The sequence below is a fragment of the Anser cygnoides genome, chromosome Z, assembly GCF_040182565.1.
Source record: "Anser cygnoides isolate HZ-2024a breed goose chromosome Z, Taihu_goose_T2T_genome, whole genome shotgun sequence".
Classification (NCBI taxonomy): domain Eukaryota; kingdom Metazoa; phylum Chordata; class Aves; order Anseriformes; family Anatidae; genus Anser; species Anser cygnoides.
Genome location: NC_089912.1, coordinates 1,904,828 through 1,924,360, shown reverse-complemented (window position 1 = coordinate 1,924,360; position 19,533 = coordinate 1,904,828). Strand labels below are relative to the sequence as shown.

Genomic DNA, 19,533 nt, shown 5'->3' with positions numbered 1-19,533 from the left:
AGATGCACATTTCATCTGTAGTCTCATCAAGGCAATAGGCTGGTTCATCTGAGAAGCCACGAGCCTGAAAACAGTTTTGTCCAAGTTCCCAAGCTCCGTAGGCGTTCGTTCTCCTGATAAGCTGTGCAGCATTAAGGTTTTGAGGCTTCTCACCCTTCACTGTCTGTTTAGCAGCCTCCCAAAGAGCTGCTCCCAAGGTTTAACTAGCCTCTGCAGCCCACAGCCAGACTGTCATGAAGTCTGTAGGCTCTTGGGAAGCTGAGAGCTAGAAAGCACGTTTTGCATACGATACACCCGAAGTGTTCCAGAGATGGGGATATTTTGGAGTTTGCCAAACAAATGCCGCCACCTGGTGTTCAGGTATATGGCTTAAATTGACCCGGCAGAAGGATGAGCACAGGCAACGGACACGGGTGAGTAAGCCATCTTTGCCATTCCCTCCTCTGAGGGTGTTAAGTAAGGATATAACTGGACTAAGAGGAGTATCAAACAACTTGTAAATCTGTATTTTCTGGGATTCTCCCATTCCGTCTAGATCAAGTCTGACAAGTATCAGTCTGACATCCTTGAGCAGCACGATTATTAACAGCAACATACATACCGATCACCCACGTAAGAAAGGGATTAAATCACTTCCTCACCACATGAACATTAAAGACCTGGTCTTCCTAGAAATGACTTCATAATTTGACATATCTTAAATTAACCAGGGCTATCAGTCATGTAATTCAGTGGATTCAAGAATGACTGAAAGATCAACAACCAGTTTTATAAATCAAAACCAAAAACAAAACCAACAAAACAAAAAAAACACAACCCACCAAAAAGAATAATAAATAAATAAAAAGGTGATTTGATGAAGCTTGAGCTTTAGCCAGGAGAAGTCCCAAAGAAGAAAAATCTCCACTTCTTGTAACCAGATTTCTTCTGCCAATATGGGATATCTTATCCTAAAGATGTTCACATCCAATGACAAAATCATGACAAAGAAGTAACCCAGAATAATTCACTGGACAGAGTCTGTATTTATTTGTGTTGATACTTGTATATATGTATGTTATATAAACAAACGTATGTAGTTTCTATATGAAGTTGAAGGCTGCCATTTGCTGAGGTATTATCCTTCACTTATTTAGACAATTCAATTTTCCAGAATTCCACTTCCACGTATTTATTCTAATGCTAACTTTTCAGGAAAATTTGGGGTAAAAATTACATCTTTTTTCACCAAAGTGAAATGTGACTTCTGGTTAAGTCCAGTTACACAACTTGCAAGAAAAATGGATGTAGCTCCCACATGCTGATTTAGGAAAAAGTAGATATGAAGTTAATGCTTAAACAACACATAAAGCAGAATAATCTGTATTAGATGGGTTATATTCATACTGATACAAGTGAAGAGAAAGAATTAAAATTAACAGACTGTGTGTAGACAGTAACTTCATACGTTTTCACCTTCAAATGCTTATAAAACAGTATTGGTGATGCTGAACATGTGGAAGTATCAGCAAATTTTTTTAGACCCAAGTTTGTCTAGTTAGGACATGATCAAAAGGAAACATAAAGCCTTGCTGCAGACATCAAGTCAGGACTAAGCTTTACATTAAGTTTTCTGAACTACATTCACAATACTGGAGACTGAAATAAAGCTAACAGGAAAAGAGAAACAAATAAGCAAACAAACAAACAAAAAAACATAAGCATCATAAAACCAACTTTCCCAAACATTAAACTCTGTAGTAAACAATTTTTACCAGGGTCCTGAGGAACTCCATCAGCTCTCCATGTGGTGTAGATGAAGGTCTGAGAGAAATAAAATTGCAGTTGTTTAGCCACTGAAGGCAGTCATTCGTGCTTTGAAGTATTTCATCAGTACATATTTCATTTACTTCTGATTGCAGGTCTTTAAGACACTGTTCCATACTATAAAGAAAAAAAAAAAAAAAAAGGATTTTTTCATGACTTGGAAATAAAATTATTTTATATACCCCATTTTTCAAAAACAAAAACTACTTCAAATTATTGTAACACTAGTCCTTCTTCTTCATAAATTAAATTACTCTTGCTAAGTAAGGCCTGAATTTCCAGCATTAATATTATAATGTATTTGAAAAAGTTCTCACACAATCTTGTACTTTCCAGTAAAGCAGTTGGTGAATAAGATATTGCTCACCGTAAGAGCTGGTCCTTGGTGTTTAATTAGCTAAGGAAGATAATATAAGCTGAATTAACTACCATATATAAAGGTGAATGTGTCATTCTGTTCCTTTAGCAATCAGCAGTAGCTTTATAATACATAAGATATTAACAACCTCTTAAAGACTGATTGACACACCACAGAAAAAGCTGAAAAGAATTTTAGTCACTTTTGCTGAGAAAGCAGATCTTTTATTTCCTGTTTTTTGTTATTAGAATATCTGAAAGAAAGTTTGTTTTCAAGGAGCTGATACACTCCTTAACACCCCTATTTGTGAAATCATGTGTAGTTGATATGGTAATTACTGTGATTCCAGTGGCAAAAATCACAAGAACAGCTGATTATCGAAACAGGTTTCATTTCTGTTGGTGTTTCTATTTGGCACCTACATGAAAAGAACAGAAAATAAAAATCCAGAAACAGTCTACCTCCACATCATTTCCTACAAAAACACCTTTTCACTATTTCGTAACTACTTATCTTAAAAGCGATGCTTAATGTTTTACCTGGTTTCCATTAATAAAGTAGTATTGACTATCTGTTAAACCTAGGCGGACCTAGGTTTAATAGAAACAAAGCCAACGCTAAGACCAAATTTTGGTTTATGGCAATGCAAAGCAATTCTCACTATTACGTGAATTTTATTCTGGAGTATATTTGTTAAATTGTTTATGTTCTTAGAGCTGATAAAGGATGTAAGGTTTGATGCAAGTTAAAGTTCAGTTCTTTCTGTTAGTGGAGTTAAAGGACTAGATGACACCCAGCTAGCTCTTTACAGATACTTCAGTGGCTGATACTTTTGATCATGTTAGTCTCTATTTTCATGACATCATGACAACAAGAAAGCCTATTGTACTGCCTCTTCGTTTTATATAGATGAAGTATGTTTGTTTTTCTTTACCTGCTCGCTAACATTTACAAACTAATATGTTTGGCAAAGTAGACAAGAAGATTAGAAAAGAGGAGAAGAGGAGAAAATGAGGGCAGGAGGAGAGGAGGAGAGAGGAACTGAATATCAAAGTGTGTAACAAGGTAAAGTGTATTACAAGTAGTGACAAAAATACCAGCTTAAAGACCTCTGCTTTTCCAAAACACATGCAACGTAACTTTTTAAATTAGTAACCTCAGGTACAGTATGGGTATTTTTTTCTGCATAACTCCTCTGTACAGAAGGATTAATTTAACAAATGTTTATAAAATATGTAATCTGCTTTAAATATGAAGAAATAACAATGATGGATGAAAAATGATGAGATGATGAAAAGCCATTTTGCTTATCACCCACTGACTACGTTTTGTCATTTGATGGTGCCTATGGTACTGTGGAAGAAGTATTTATTTGTTTTTGTTTATTTATTTGTTTGTTTCTACTGGATTTTCTCCTTTACTGAGGGATTTGCATTTTATTCTTTTACAGATATTATGCAATGTACCCTAAACTCCTTCTAGTTGTCTCATTCTGATCAATAACGATAAAATGAATCACTATCATTCATACCTTTGGCAACAAAGTCTGTTAATTTGAATTGACATTTTAGAAAATCAATGGAAAACAAAAAGCAAATGATCACACCAAATTATGTGCTGAGATAAACCACAGACTGGGTTATCCTTTTATTTGTAAGTAGCCTACAACAAATATAACGTATTTTGTTCTGAGAATTCCATGAAGACATATCAGTGATGATAAATACCATTTTGTGCCTTTTGTTTCTTTAAAATAGTCATAGAAAATAACAAGCTGCAAAAGTAAAATGTATCAATGGTAAACACAGAATGTAAGGACAACTCTGTACTGTAACTTAAGTGCAGAGTGCCTATAACATTTTGAAAGGGGAAAAAAAATACATACAATGTTTCCAAAACAAGGATGACTATAAAACTTACTTAAGTAAGTTACTCACTTTAAGTTTACTTACTTTTAAACTTAAAAATACATGGGTCATTTTGAACAGCTTATCTTCCTATATTTAATTGTATTCAATAACAATTATGGATACATTAGTTTCATGCTTAAAACGCATGATAAACCAGTCAAAGTGTATTTTACTGACATGAAGACACTGCATTTTACAGCTGCATTATTTTCAAGAACCAAATACAGTAAGTAGAACGAATGGAAAAAGTATCTTAAAACTTCTAAAATATTATGAATGCATGGGTAGTCTGCACACCACTCTCCATAAAATTGAAGCGGAAGTCTTCTCGAGACTTTTCTGAGCATCAGTGAGCTCAGAATGATGCGCACTGAAACGAGTACCTGCTCATTGTCACAGGACCTTATCAGGAGCACAGAGGACTTCCACTGAAAAACAATCTTTCTCTGCCTGTGGCCCAGTCAGGCTCCTGGTGGGACAGCCCGGCCATGAATGCTGACTCTAAACTTGACAAAAGATTGGCACGTATCTTTTTAACTTGTGAAACCTGTTCTTTGGAGTATGAAACAAAATGCCTTGTTCATACACCTTGACTCCTGGAACACGAGCTACGGCTTTTTATTGTGGTGTGCTGATGTGCCTCATTCAGTCACACCCAACGGATAACAGCACCGGGCATTGTAAAAGGGACTACAGCTCTTAGCCTCTGCCAGTCTGCTTCAGTTAGGAACCAGCTTTCACATTCATCTTCAACATCTGAATTTGTGTGCAAGTCAATAAAACACAAACCACGGACAAGCCACAGCCTTCACAGGAACAGATATTTTAGTTATTTGTCCCAGCACTGATAAGGGGATTAGGAGGATACATTTCAGTGGACCTCCCTGTAGGTACAAACCATTATAATTCTATTAATTTTGTTTAATCCTTTTATCTCAGTAAGGTAAAAGTGTTATTTGTACTAAAACTGTTTTCCATTGAATAAAATGTTTTCATACTGTTTACTTACAACATACTGTAGTTAAACACGATATCAAAAACATTGCTATTTCTCACTTTTATGATTTTTGTCAACATATACTATTATGTAAGATTACTTCTTTATATTAATTAAATTATTGAATAGAATATTTAGGTTTCTGGTTACCTCTGAAAAAAACACTCTTTATGTGCATCCTCTGAGTTTAGAAAGCAGCTTTTTAAATAAAAGACTTCCTCAAAATTATAATTATCCTTACAGTATATAAAACTTTATAATTTTGTATTTGTGTAGAAAAGAGTCTGTTTTCCAAGTTTGCTGAAGTTTCAAAAACTCTGAACAAAATATATGATCTTGATGTCAAAAATGTGCTTAAGGTATGTAATGAATTATATTCTTACAATCACAAACAAGTACAATCACAAACAGCTATTTAAAAGGCTATATTCATTTTTTTTCCCAAGTAATCCTTTTTCAGTAAAGGTTAAATGAAATTATGTTTCAGTAAGTTCATTGCAGTAAACAACCTCAATTTTTTGAACAAACTGAGGCATCAATCCAGATGATATCAATGGACACTCTGCATGTAACGACAGGACAATAAGTTGTCTTAAAAACACATGTGGTCAATGGAAAAAATACAGACATGTCTGTGTGCAACCCCATCTGAATCAGGCAGACAAGATCTGGAGGACAACAGGGAAATCAGATGTAGCTCTGTACTTAATGTTTTTTTCCTGTTTACCACTGTTAACCGGGTCTTTGTTCTATATGGGTTTTTTTGTTTGTTTTTTGTTTTTTAAATATCCTCTGAAACACTTAACCTTACCGATAAGGAAAGGAATCCAATTCATGTTTTAAATGAACAGGTACCAAAGTTAAGACATTGATGGAACTAACTAGAAAGTACTTAATTCTTCTGTTGGAATTCAGTCTATTGGTACTACATTTGAATATCTGTGCACGGTCAGTCAGAATTTCTGCAGGTGTCTGGCAGTGGTCACTAGGAGATGTCAAAGAAAAATTAAAACAAGGCACACCAGAAAAAAAAAAAAAAAGTTAATATTTCTCAGAATATTTTCATCATCTTCAGCAGTTTGTGACATATAGATTTAAACCAGATAGTGTCTTAGCATTTAACGGGCCTCAATTAGTTTTTCTTCCATGAATGCTATGGAACTGTTCATACACAAAAAGAAAAGAAAAAAAAAAAAAAAAAACACTACAAAACAGCCACCAAACTACTAAATACAGAGTGCAGTATAAAAGTAAATGAAAAAAAATAACCTAACTCTGTAGCAAAGCAATCTGAAAGTTATGGATTTTTGTGAAATTGACTGATTTTTCAAGAAAGATACCTTCAGTTCCCCTTGAGGAATATCTTGAGCCTCCATGAGCGCATCAATGTTTGCAGTTAGAATTACCGATATGCCATTATGCCAGTGAAAATGTGATTTCACTGAAATAGCTTCTCCTTCTTACAATTGAGGGTGGTTTTTTTGTTGTTGTTGCTTTAATTTTTACAAATTAAGCTAAATTCTGTTACGTTACCTGTGTCCACGTTAAGAGTGCTTTTCTGGAGTACCATTTGTAAGTATTCACACTGTACAGAGACAGTCTTCACTTGAGAACTCCTATGTCCTCCTATTTATTAAGTTAATAACCGTTTTTAGGAATAACCTAACCATGTGGAGAGACTGCTTTTGACATGACTGCATCAACACACAAACTGAGGGACTGTTCAGTTACAAACCAAGTACTGTAATGGAGCTGGTAGTGTATGCGCTGCCACACTGATACAACATTTTGAAAAACATAGCATCAAAATGAGGGTTGCTGTCTCCATGCATCATTCTCCATTGCCTAAGATGACTACAACTAAGTTGAAGGATGATCTTTTAACTCCTTTCAATTCCTAAAGAGCACTGTTTCAAATTATTTCACATAGAATATGGAACAGCCATAAAATGACAATGAGATTGCTTAAATTTAAACTGCTAAGCTATAAACTGAAGTAATCTTTAAACCTCATGTTACTTGTGCTTAAGAGCCTCATATGCATCCAGATCTGCTGTTAGAATGCTAGAATGTTTACATGTCTTTTATTAAGAACAGATAGGTTGTTTTAACATTAATGAAACAATTGTTTCCACTGTCTTCTGAAGGCAGAAGCACTAACCATGTATTAGTTTGCGATCATCATTTATATTCCTGGAAAAGTTTGACTGCTAGCTTACAGGGCATTTCATGTAGTATCAATCATACCATTTGGAAATCTGTGTCAGAGGACCTGCCATATACTTTGAGGGTAAGAGATCTTTGAAATAAACTTTTAGCAGTGTAATTCCCACATGCATTTTCCTCGTACATTTTCTAGAGAGAAAGCTATCAAGAAAGAAGCAGCTATCTCAAACTCAGGGGCCACGCGCAGAGACAACACAAGCTGAAAAGGAATAAAATTACATCCTTTTTGTAGTTCAATTACTCCTACCTACGAATTACAATAGGGCAGTGGTTAGACAGAAACTTTTCACAAGGATTTTAGTAACATTGTTCCAGTATCTCAATAAGAGCTAAATTCTCTGTTAAATATTATATAAATGTAGAGCACTTGTAGAGCAAGCAGATTACATATACAAGTATCAGGGTTTTCTTTTTTTTTTTTTTTTTGATGAATATTAAATCCAAGCGTCCATTAACAATGTTTTTCCTGTCGTGTTGGCTGTAGTTAAAATTCTTGTGAATATTCACCCGCTACTTGGGATTTTGGATGGAGATTCCAAGACTTTGCCTATTCTTTTGAATAAGAAACAAGTGAGGTGTAGCTCCTACCTGAAAATTCCAGAAAGGAACAAGCCACGATTTTCTTCAAAATAAAATAAAAAATAAAAATAGAGAGAAAGATAACCCTTGCAGCACATCTCAATTTAAAAATACATGAGCCCTTGCATACTGTAATTCTGATACAGAAAAATGTAATGAGACAGCAGTGCTTAATACCTTGTCTGAAACTCCTGTTCCTTTGCTGTGAAGTGTTAATGGTGGAAAGTATTTCTATGCACATCAGCAATGTTGTAAACAACATCCAAGATAAGTGGGAAGTGTCATACTAGCATCTTGGTTAAGGCACTTTCCAAATAATCCTGAAGTCTGCAAGTTAAGTATCCTGTCCTGATTATAAGGACTTACTCAAGTCCTGATTATAATTTATATGAACAGTTATGGGACAAGATGCAATGCTGTAAGTACTTATTAGTCTTGACCTCACTGGAGCCCTTGAAAAAAGACCTTCAACAAAATCCCAGATGACTGATTTACTGTTAATTAGACAGAGGGTCAGCTTGAAGTTTATCAGACTGAAGTCAAATTAAGCCTCTGTAAAAAGCCCTACAAAGATATGGTCTCCAGTGTATCACAGAAATATAATTATTAGTAAATAATTTTGCTGAAGTCTGAGTAATTCTTCTGTTGAAGAAGACCTAGAATACCTCACGATGTCCTACAGCCTCATAGCATCTGTTGGCACTTTATTGCCACTAAAAAGCAGCCAACCACCCACTGAAGTGACAACAATGCACGTGCACGCACATGCACGTGTATGCACACACACACAAATCATCAACTGCTAAAGAACCTACAAAGCTTGCAATCGTATTTAAGCTGCGCAAACTTGCCTTGCTTTCAAACCCTATGCCTAATTTTCTGCTTAGTAGTAGTAAATATCAGTCAAAAGTTTAGTTCTGTGAATTACTCATAAATTAACTGTTATGAACTCTTAGGCGTCCATACTGGAAGACAAAAAATCAAGCAACTCAGTTTTGAGAAACAACGAAAGTCAAAGCAAATGTGAGGGGAAATACTGGAGACAAATGGCAGTCCTAAAGAAATTATGAATACAGCTTCATGTTTTAGAATAACCTGACACTACCACTGCACTTAAAACTGGGCAGCAATGACAATGGCTTTGAAAGTTCATATTCACCTCCCTCTGTAAACTAGTGTAAAAATAAAGTTTACATTCAAGTGCAATAAGAGCTCTGTTATATAATAGTGAATGAATGAACCACTTATTGCCTTAAAACTTAGAAATAAAACAATTTCCCACAGATGCCTTTTTTTTTCCTTTGTTATAGTGTCAAATAGAATTGGTACAATTCAAAAACACAGAAAGTAATTCAAGAGCTGGAAAGCATATCTGATTTGTTGTGTCACACGATTTTATAAAAGCTATTCAGTTGGAAGGCAATAAATGAGCATTCAAGTGATTTACACACTTTTGGATCATAATTTTTTACACAATGTTACATTTTTAAAAATATATATATGCTGTATACTATTATGTTTATTCTCTGTGGTATAATAAAATCATAAATCTATCTGATGAAAAATAGATTGTATTCCAATTGTATCACTGTAGCACATAGAGCTGCTCTTATCATACCACTTACAAAGATCAATGGTAACTTGAAAATGATTTCATTCCATGCTACCTCTAATATATTAGCAATAAAGGACTGTTTTTAATTTAAAAGTCACATCAGCTGCTGTCCATCTTCTTTTAAACTCCTCTCGATTTCTGAAACTGACGTATTACAGGAGCAAAATATCACCTGGTAGCAACAGGGTTTTCTGACTTTCCCTGAGAAAATGAGTTGAAAAACTATCTTAAGTGTCAATTCAACAGAAATGCAAAGCTTTTCCTGACACGTGTTGCTGAGCTACCACACCCTAATCAAATTTCCTCCTCTCCCTGCAGACCTTGCAGAACTTAAAACCTTTGGATCTTACAAAGCTTAGAAGCAAAGGCTCATCTAATTTGTAGGACTGAAACTATGAGAGGGGCGTTCTTAAAAATGCATATAGTTCCACTGTGATGATGTTAATGTAAAATGTAACATAAAAAGTTCACTGATGGTACTATTAAAAGGAGCGGTCAGCTGGCCTCTTCTTCCACAGCCAAAAGATTTCTTAGCCAGCAGTACAGATTTGACACATATTAAAAAACACAAACAAAAACAGTAGTAAGGCATGTGTTCATTTTGACAATAATCATTCTAATCCTTAGGCTGACTCTGCATAACAATGACAAAATCAGTGTTATTTGGTAGCTGAAGAGGTGACAATATCTGGTTTACACATTTGTTAAATATGCTGGTGCTATTTTTCCCAGATACGTAACACCATACACCAAACACATCTTTGACTATTTTATGACATCAAACAAAGTAAGTAAGCGTCAGCATTTCACTACCATCAACAGTTGGAAAATTGTAATATGAAATTGCACTGTGCAGTGGTCCACAACTCAAAATATATTTCCCAGATCTTCAGTAACATTGTTACCTTTGGGTAGCTACTATCAAAATGTCTGTAATCACTAAGATTTTAAGCAAAATTTTGAAAAGTGAGACATTGATAATATTAATAATAATAACAATAAACCTAAAAAAAATCTCAGCTTGGCGTAGCAAATATAACAGTAATTCAGAGATGACCTAAATCAGTTTTCAGTGACGTATAGCAAAGATTTATCTCCATTATTCAGGAAGCCGTTTGGTAGCAGACGAAGACCTCTCAGAAATGTGGCCTTCATTAAAATTACATGATCAAAAACCAAATGTCATGAAGGGCATTCTTTGAAGTCATGACTCTACAACATGCTTTTCTATCTAAAGGCAAACATTGTCAAAATTTAACACAAGATGATGGTTCTTGTTATATCTCTGAATGTATAAAGGATACTTAATCTATTTGCATAAGAGCACCTTTCACAATATTTAAAATACTTCAGAACGTATTTTTAAAGTACCAAAAAAGCTTAGCCACAAAATGCACCATCACTTTTCAAAGTAGAAAGGCACAATACCTTGAAGTGATTTTCCTATACTCATGCAGAAAGTGGGCATCAACAAAGAACTTTTTCAGTACTTCGCAGTTTCTAAAGCATTGATTTTTGTGAACTAGTGTGCAGCAAAGAAATGGACAATGAAATAAATTGCAAACCAAATTCTAGTTAGAAAATCTGGTATTGCAGCATAAATGTAATTGAAATAGGTAAAATAATTTTATAAGAAATATTTGTACTAACTTGCTCTATCTACTTTCATTAGTACTGTTTAAAGGACACCATGGGTTCAAATTTTACTTTTTTGTAAAATTCTGCAGCTCTTAGTGAACAAAAATTCCTTTAGGTATAGAAAATACAACTGCAATGGAACTATATGTTTTTTTCTTCCACTATCACAACTACTACAATAAATCCCAAGATTAAGATGATGCAAATGTTAAAAGTACCATGCAGAGAAACACCAGAGCACAAATATTAAATGCCATTAAAATGTGTTAAATGCTCAAGCAGTAACAGTGAATTACTATGGAAATAATGAGAATTTTAACCTACAGCTAGAAAAGAAAGAAGATAAAAGATGTATTTCTTCCTAAACGTAATGACTTTCACTAACATTTTGAATATAAATAAAACTCTCTTTACCTGGAAGAATTCTTCTTTATTTTTTCATCAATATCATTAAGGACTTGTTGAAACTCCGATTCTCCAGGAAGGACATTTAACAAACAGTCTAAATTGGAAGAATCGAGAGAATACTCTCCTCCCCACTCCATATTCAGAATCTGTAAAATACAATATAAATACATAAAAATAGTTAAGAAAGGAAAAAATCAGACTGTAAGTATCAACATTTATAAGATATTGAAATAATGAAATGCATACATTAATGCTGGAAGCATTTGTGTAGGAAATTATAAAATCAGTGTTGAATAGCAAACCTTTTGCCTGCTTCTGAGTTCAGTTCTATAGAGAGGTATACCTGTAAAAAAGATATAAATTTCATATCTTTCATTTTTCATTTTTAAACAAACAGTTATTTTATCTCAACTGGAGTAGTAACTTTGTTTTCTGGAATGGAAGCACATCATCACAGCTAACTAGAACCTAAAAAAATTCAGATCAAAACACTTCAATGTACCTGAAAACAAGAGACATCAAGCTTTTGAGATGTCTTTCTCAGTAACTTACTTGATACCTACTTTGCCAAAACCTAAGTCAAATCCACTGGTCTACTCAAACAAAATAAGACACTAAATCCCAGGAGTCTCTACGTCATAAGCAAAGCACAAGCAGAGTGCTGCTATTTTTTGAGAAATAATGAAATTGATTTTACAACTAGTGATGACTTAGGACTAAAATTAAAGAAAAAATTACTTAAAATTGGAAAGTTCTTAATAACTAGCCTATTTAATGTCTACTATTTATTAATACTATTCATATTCCAGCAGTAACTTGAGGCACAGATTTTATTATTCAGATACGCGCAGTATTTGAGCAACAAATTATGATGAATTAAACATTCACCATTTTTCTTACAAGCAATAAAAGTTTATGAAACAAGCACTATGTTGGCCAAACAAGATTATTTTAATATTTTAGACTACAAACTGTAATAATAGAAATGATAAAATGCATATGTAATTTTCCAAACAATGAAATCCTGAATGATCAGAATTAGCTTTACTTACATTGTAAGCCTAAGTTAGTTTATGAAAAACACCATACAATTACCAGTGTGATTGTGGTTCATATTATCTTTTGGATAGTGACTCACTATATTTTCACTAAAAAATATGCTTGCTGCATCACCAACCCTTATTGAAAAAGAGATCACGAGTGCCTACTCTGCCAGTATTCAAATGCAAACCTATCAAGACTGATACTTTTTCCTCAAATACCGTTTCTTCGTACTTAATATCAAGATCTCTAAAGGACTAAACCCTGAACTGAGCAGAAAGTTGCTCAGTTGTTATGTGAATCTTAATAGTGATGGCATGAATACCACTTTTTAACCCCTGTTGCTGCTGGTAGATAAGTTCCTTTTTTTTTTCTTTTTTTTTTTTTTCTCCAAGGAAATTCTTCTAGTCACATTTGGGGAATTTACCTAGCATCACTACTGTAAAAATAAACTGATGGATTCTAAGTGAACATTCTACAAACACATGCTCCAAAATATACATCACATTAAGACTGAAGATCAAGATAGTATGTTTGGTCAAATATGAATACAAAATTATAAATAGCAAAACTGCCCATTTCTTCAGCAGAAGTGTCACCATTGATTCTGGCTTTGGTCTTTCAAAAAGAAAAGTTAAAGCCTGAAGGTCCTGTGGAGCCTTGTATCTTGCACTTTTGAATGAATAGTATAAAACACATAGAGCTATGAAATACTTATTATATCATTTTCTTAAATTCTCAGAATCTAAAGAATACCCCTTCATAAATAACAATTCCAAGACTTCTAAACATTTTGGAATGTAGCTGAAACTCAGTCACCCTTCTGGTTAAAAGGTCTGGATGTAAACCAAATGCATCATGTAATACATCGAGGGAGGATCGGTCTTTGAACATAAGACTCAAAGTATCTTAACAGATGTTGCTGTAATTAAAGACATTGTAATTAAAAGTAGAAGTTAAAAAGCACTCTCCCAAATGCTGAAAAACTTCAGTCAGCCACTCTGGCAAAAAACAGTGGGCCAACTAAGTTGTTCAACAAATGCAAAAGGATTAAACAGTGCTTTATGAAACAGAGGTAAAATAAATACTGACAATAAAGTTGTTTACTTGTATATGATACTATTTATATTCAGACATGGTCACACAAATCCATTCCCTTTTCTCTTAAGAATTACTTCGGAGTTTATACAGAATGTGACACTAACTCTATTCAACACCTATAAATGAAACCCATCTTTTATTGAATTACTCTTCCAGAACAGTCAAAGATTGGTGTAAAATGTACTGTATAATAGATACATATAATGAAAAAACCCACGCATTTGAATGATTCAAAGTTTTCATAAAATAGCTGTGCAATCAAAATTTAATATTTGTTCCTTATTTTTTTCCTTTCATGGCAGCCAAAATAAGCTTGTGTTTCACAGAAAAATACCAGTACAGTTTACAGACCACTTACTGTTTAAAAAATTCATCATATGAAAAAAATCACCTTGTAAACACGACAGCCTAGTTTTCACGTATGCATTTCTGTAAGGCTTCTAAGTCATACTTTCCCAGTTCACTTGTCAAAACAAGGTAATTATTTTTCTCAGTCTTGGTTTACGGGGAAAAAAGAACCATTTGATTAACCAGTTTCCAAATACCGTTTTACATGGTCATCAGCAACTCCTTCATATAAAAATCCAAATATTTCTGTATTACAAGACTATCACAAGAAGAAGAAAAAAGCAAAGTAAAAACGTTGCAGAAGGAACGCGTAAGTACCTCAAGACATAAACTGATTCAGACTGAGCAGGGACTCCACTGTTCCTTGGGTGCCCCGGTGGGCACAGCTGAAGCAGACCACCACCTGCTCCACCGCTGGGGTTATCCCCTTCTGTCCCCCTCTCCTAGGGGAGTCGTGGCTGCTCCCTGACAGCCAGTATGGCGAAGCCCTCCTGAGATGGTGGAAAAGTGATTTTTGTTAAGAGAAGAACCTGCGTCTTCACATTTTTATTATTTGTAATATTACGGGGGGGAAAAATTGTCTTTCATATTCCTAATTCTTTCAAAGTATTTTAGATTTAATAATGCACTGCTTCTGCAAATGTAATTAACTTAACAATAGCTCTTATGCTGCATAAATAGGATTATTCTATAGGTTTTGTAGTAACTAATACAGGGAAATATTATGTGTTTTGAGGCAATCAATCTTACAGAACTGGATTCACGTGTAGCTCACCTGTAAGAGCTACAGTTCTTTTCAAAATATATTAGAGGGCCACCAATCGCCATTTAAATGATGTAACTGTCACTCTCATTTGGTAGCTACTCAGGAAAGGTAACCTATGTACAGTGTAGCTCAACAAGAAATAGCTTTCAGGTCTTTTATTGTAACCCACCTCTAATTTTAAATTTAATGTCTAAATATTTTTATTTTTAGTATCAACTTGATTTAACTTCACTGTAACAATACGGCACCTCTAACAATCCTAACATTAAAAGTTGATTTTTATCAGGAACAGGGTATTTGAAAAAACATTATGGAAGATTCAGGTTGATGTAACAGATAGATACTTTTTTTTTTTCCCAATTCATACAGTGTTTGCCACTTTTTTTTTTTTTTGAACCACTTCAGGAGTACTTTTCATTGCTTTGTGCGGGTTTTTTATTTCAGTGTCAATGAAAAGCATGCAATCTTTCCATAGAAGTCCTAAATAAAATGATAATTAGTTCAAATCAGGTATTTTCTCATTCTGATAGAACAATTCAATAAACATTATTGTTGTGAAAAACCTTCCATTACAGAAATACATGGAAATTTGAAGGAATTTCTGGGATTAACTTGTAGTTTGTAATGATTATATTTACTGTAATAAACATTTGTTCTCAGACAAATAGTTTGTCAAAAGCACGTGGACCTAAAACTTAGGTAGATTTTTGTACAGGCATTTTCACTAAATGTATATACACATACAGTATATCTGTATACCTCCCTAAATCACAATATCTAACTATAGATTTGGAGTCTAACATACTGTAAAATAGATATGCAGCTATAGATCTCCCAGTCCCAGAATAAATCCTATTCTTTTTAAATATAAATCATTAGTATTTCATTACACTGGTTAAAACATTATTAAGTAAGTCACTTTAACAGCATGGAAATCCATTCCAACATTTCTAGCAACTTTGTAAGCGTTGACAGAGCTATTTATTGACAAATACTCAGTACAGTTACTGCTTAATTTCTCTACAGCACTTCAGGCAGTTAAGATTCTTGTTTTGACTTCAGTGGGTTTCAGCTATCACTGGACAGAATCAACCATCAAGAGGGTCAGGCAAATTTTTTGTTATAGTTACACATGACCTGCAGGGTAAAAAAATCTAAATCCAAATTTAAAGTTCAGTTGGCCTGGAATTTCCTCTGAATCAATTGCCTAGTGTAATGGAAAATTGATTAGCTGGGTCCTTTAGGCCCTTTTGAGAAAAAAATAAAAATAGTACCTATGTATTGAAGAAAATCAGAGCAGAACTGAAGCACTAAGTGTAAAGGCAGACATGGTGTTTGGTCACACTGTTGGTCCTCCAAGTAAACTTTAAACCTTTTTTGTGTTTTCACAAGAAACCTTGAATACATTTATGCAACCTCTACTTAAACTAAGAAGTTTTAGGAAGTACACCATTTCACAAAACAGAGATCCGAAGAGAGACTGGCCCACTGCCTTTGAGCATCCAGCTGAGCCAATTGAACAGTGGGTCTTCAGAAAGAAGACAAAACTAACCATTAAGGTTTCAATAAAATCCAGAGGTAGGCTTCTCTACACACACTAGTGTGTATGAAATAATGTCAACCTTAGCACAATCTACTACTTAAGCATTGGCAGATATGTAATGGAACCAACTATTTATGGGCTGTCACACCAAGTATATGATGCATACTTTGATAAAAGGTCTTAATTCCCTGTATTGCTATGCTGGTAAGGCCAGAACATGACACAATATTTAACACATTTATTTAAGCAGACTGAAAATTAACAATACTAATTAAATGAATTTCAAATAATTTTAACATAAGTAGTTTGACAAAGATAGAGAATTAAATACCAAGTTTGTGTTTAATAGTGGAAGGATAAGAAAAAAAAGTCTTCAATTTGGTTATGACAATTTACCTTTGTGGTTTACTATGGAAAAAATATTTTGATTGTATCATAACTTCGGTTATTTACCGCAACCAGCACACATGTATAGACAAACCCCTTCAGTGGAAAAAGAAAAAGCAAACAAACAAAAAACAACAACAACAAAAACAACAACAAGAACAAATTGGTAGGCTGCTATTGCTTTATTAAAATCAGTGATTTTTAAACCAAGATTTGTGTAAGCTGAATCTAATTATTCTACAATTCTGCCATTTGGTCTTTAAAAAGTCAGTCAAGAGTTAAACAAGAAATCAAGACCTGTCATGAATTTCATTCAGTTAATGTCCATCTATTATTTTAGCTCCTGTATGACACTTTTTTTCCAAATAATTTAAATACTACCCTTAGTATTTTTCATGATACCTTTTAAATAACTAGTTATATTTTGAATTTAAATAATTTACACATATAAAATATTTAGAAACTACTACACAATACCCATACCCATTTAGCAACATTTTTTTCAAAATATAATACCCTGCACTTCAGCACAAAATTCTTTGTCTAAATGCAACCTAAGTACCATGGTAATCAAACTTTCTGGACTGTTACAGACAATCTAAATATTTGAAAGCTTACTTTCATGTTACGTGATTTTACACCTAGTGATCTCATCCCACACATATCCAGGAAAATAAAATAATTATTACTGTTAACATTAATTTAAAAAGAGGATGTCAATGGACCAGTGATTTGTAAACGCAGACATTTCAAAGTGTGGCACTGTATACACACAGAGCTAGCCAAATCTTTTCTTTTTTTTTTTTTTGATACTGCTTCTTATCTTACAGGTGATATCTTTTTATTGCTCTAACATCTCTGTGAAACTAGAGGGGATGAGAGAATTGACAAGATTTTTCATCGCTGAGCTTATATTCCAAAGCACCATCTTAACAATGATTTCCCTTATCTGTATTTAGTTGCACAACTGTTCCCAGATGCTTTACTACACATAAGATGTCATCTGCAATCACACAGCAGGCAGAGATAGGGATGGCAGTGGCTTGAGATAATATTCATTGTGAAATTCCTACTGTTCCAGACTCTGCATCTCTGAATATTTAAAGTTTTTTGGAAACCACATAGGGTTTACACAAGAAATACATTCAAAAATCGTAATTTCTAGAGCTCTCCTCTGATACAGTAAAAGCTTTTTACCCAACCTTCCATGGGAAAAATCCTTTCAAAAATTGTATCACTGTCTAAAATAAAGACTGCTAAAAGAAAGTAAAGAAATTAAAATTTCCTTCTATAAAATAACACAACCCTTTTTTGGTTCTGCTAACGGTCAGGTACAGAAGATCCCAATTTAAATTTTCCAATTGCCCATCATATTCACCCATTTCCCAGGCTTTCCTGAAACATACACAGCTTTTACAGAAATAATACCATCTAGTTCCAGAAAAAAAGAAATATATATATATATATATTGAATGCATACCAAAAATAGTCTTCATGAGGGTAGTATTTAAATAATATTTGGAATGCCACGAATAACTTTGACACAAGTTTTAGTAAAAACATTTTATAATGTTCCCCCTGAAGACATTTTATATTTAAATGTTAATTTTATATTCTTTAGTTATTACTCACCATACGTATAACACATTTTCCCTTGCATTTTTCAAAGAAATATTCTCAGTATCTATAATTAAATTTGCAACTATATCGGGCACGTTCTTCCTACAACTCTGCCCTTATAAAAGACAGAAAATTCCCCCAAAGTGGGAATAAGATATATTCCACTAAGTGGAACTGAAGAAACACAGTCCTCACTTTGGCTTGTATCTAAAGCAGTAATATTAGATTGCAGTTCTCCAATCTAATGCAGTTACACCAGCCATAAAATGATCATTACCGCCTAAAGCCTTGAAAACAGACTAGATATGTAGCTCTTGCGGAAATCTTCCTATTCTAAGAATCAGTTAATGTGCATTTCTGACAAATGTGGTATGCTGTTATTTGTGGGTTCTTCAACCTATGAAGCTTTGTGCTGTTTTCTAGAATTCTGTATGTGCAAGAATTTAAAACGAAGATCTATGAGTTCTCCTTACCACCTCACCTGCATTCTTTGGGATTCTCACAGTGAGTTGCTGAGAATACAAAGGAAAGGAATCAGCACTGCTTTCTTAGATTTCCTTCTGCTCAGGACTGGTAAGAGATGCTCAAAGACATAGAGATAATCCTCATTTACGTACACTTAATCAAACACCAATGGCCAAAAGCAGTGGATTCAAAAGAGGAACATGCCATCTGGAGTTGCAAAGAAACTCCTGAGGAGTTACGTCAGAAAAAAGTGATAAAGCATAACATGATTTCATAACCTCCAGAAAAGAAGAAACGGCCATCTTCTGAGTAGCTCTTCAGTGGAACGGTCTTATAGCATCTCCCAGCTGGGTACCCCATAGCTGGAGTCCCACCGTGTACAATATTGAAGATTCAACGTCTATCAACAAGCTATCCATTAGTAAAGATAAAGAAGGCTGCAGGATGCCTCTCCTCATGTAATTCACTTTCATGACTGTAGTTCTAATATATGTAATAAATTTAAAAAAAAAAGAATAAACTTGGTGTAATGTTTTGTTCTTCAGAAATGGTTTAAGGCCTTTCCCAAAAAATTCAATAGTCCGCTTTTCTGCTATTGCCATATGCACTGAAATGCAGCACAAAATCCTCCTGTCGCTGTGATTAAAGCTGCATCAATCTCATTGTCAAATGCATATGCTTTATGAATGATGAATGTTTCAAAAATTATTTTCAATTACAAAAAT

The 19,533-nt window shown here is 34.0% G+C and overlaps 1 protein-coding gene across 23 annotated transcripts in view; it reads right to left on the bottom strand.

Annotated features, from left to right (window-relative positions):
- KIAA0825 (KIAA0825 ortholog) overlaps window positions 1-19,533 on the bottom strand; it is a 259,660-nt gene that overhangs the window by 208,834 nt on the left and 31,293 nt on the right. For 17 of the 23 annotated variants that reach the window (XM_048046659.2, XM_048046658.2, XM_048046663.2 and 14 more), the window contains 2 exons: window positions 11,544-11,683; window positions 1,755-1,923 (listed from right to left, as the gene is read on the bottom strand). In XM_048046659.2, coding sequence (XP_047902616.2) covers window positions 1,755-1,923; window positions 11,544-11,674 — 300 coding nt within the window. In that variant the 5' untranslated portion in view covers window positions 11,675-11,683. Of the gene's footprint in view, window positions 1-1,754; window positions 1,924-9,501; window positions 9,693-11,543; window positions 11,684-14,345; window positions 14,519-19,533 lie in introns of those variants that run through there. The other 6 variants (XM_048046653.2, XM_066988614.1, XM_048046647.2 and 3 more) reach the window with 2 other exon arrangements.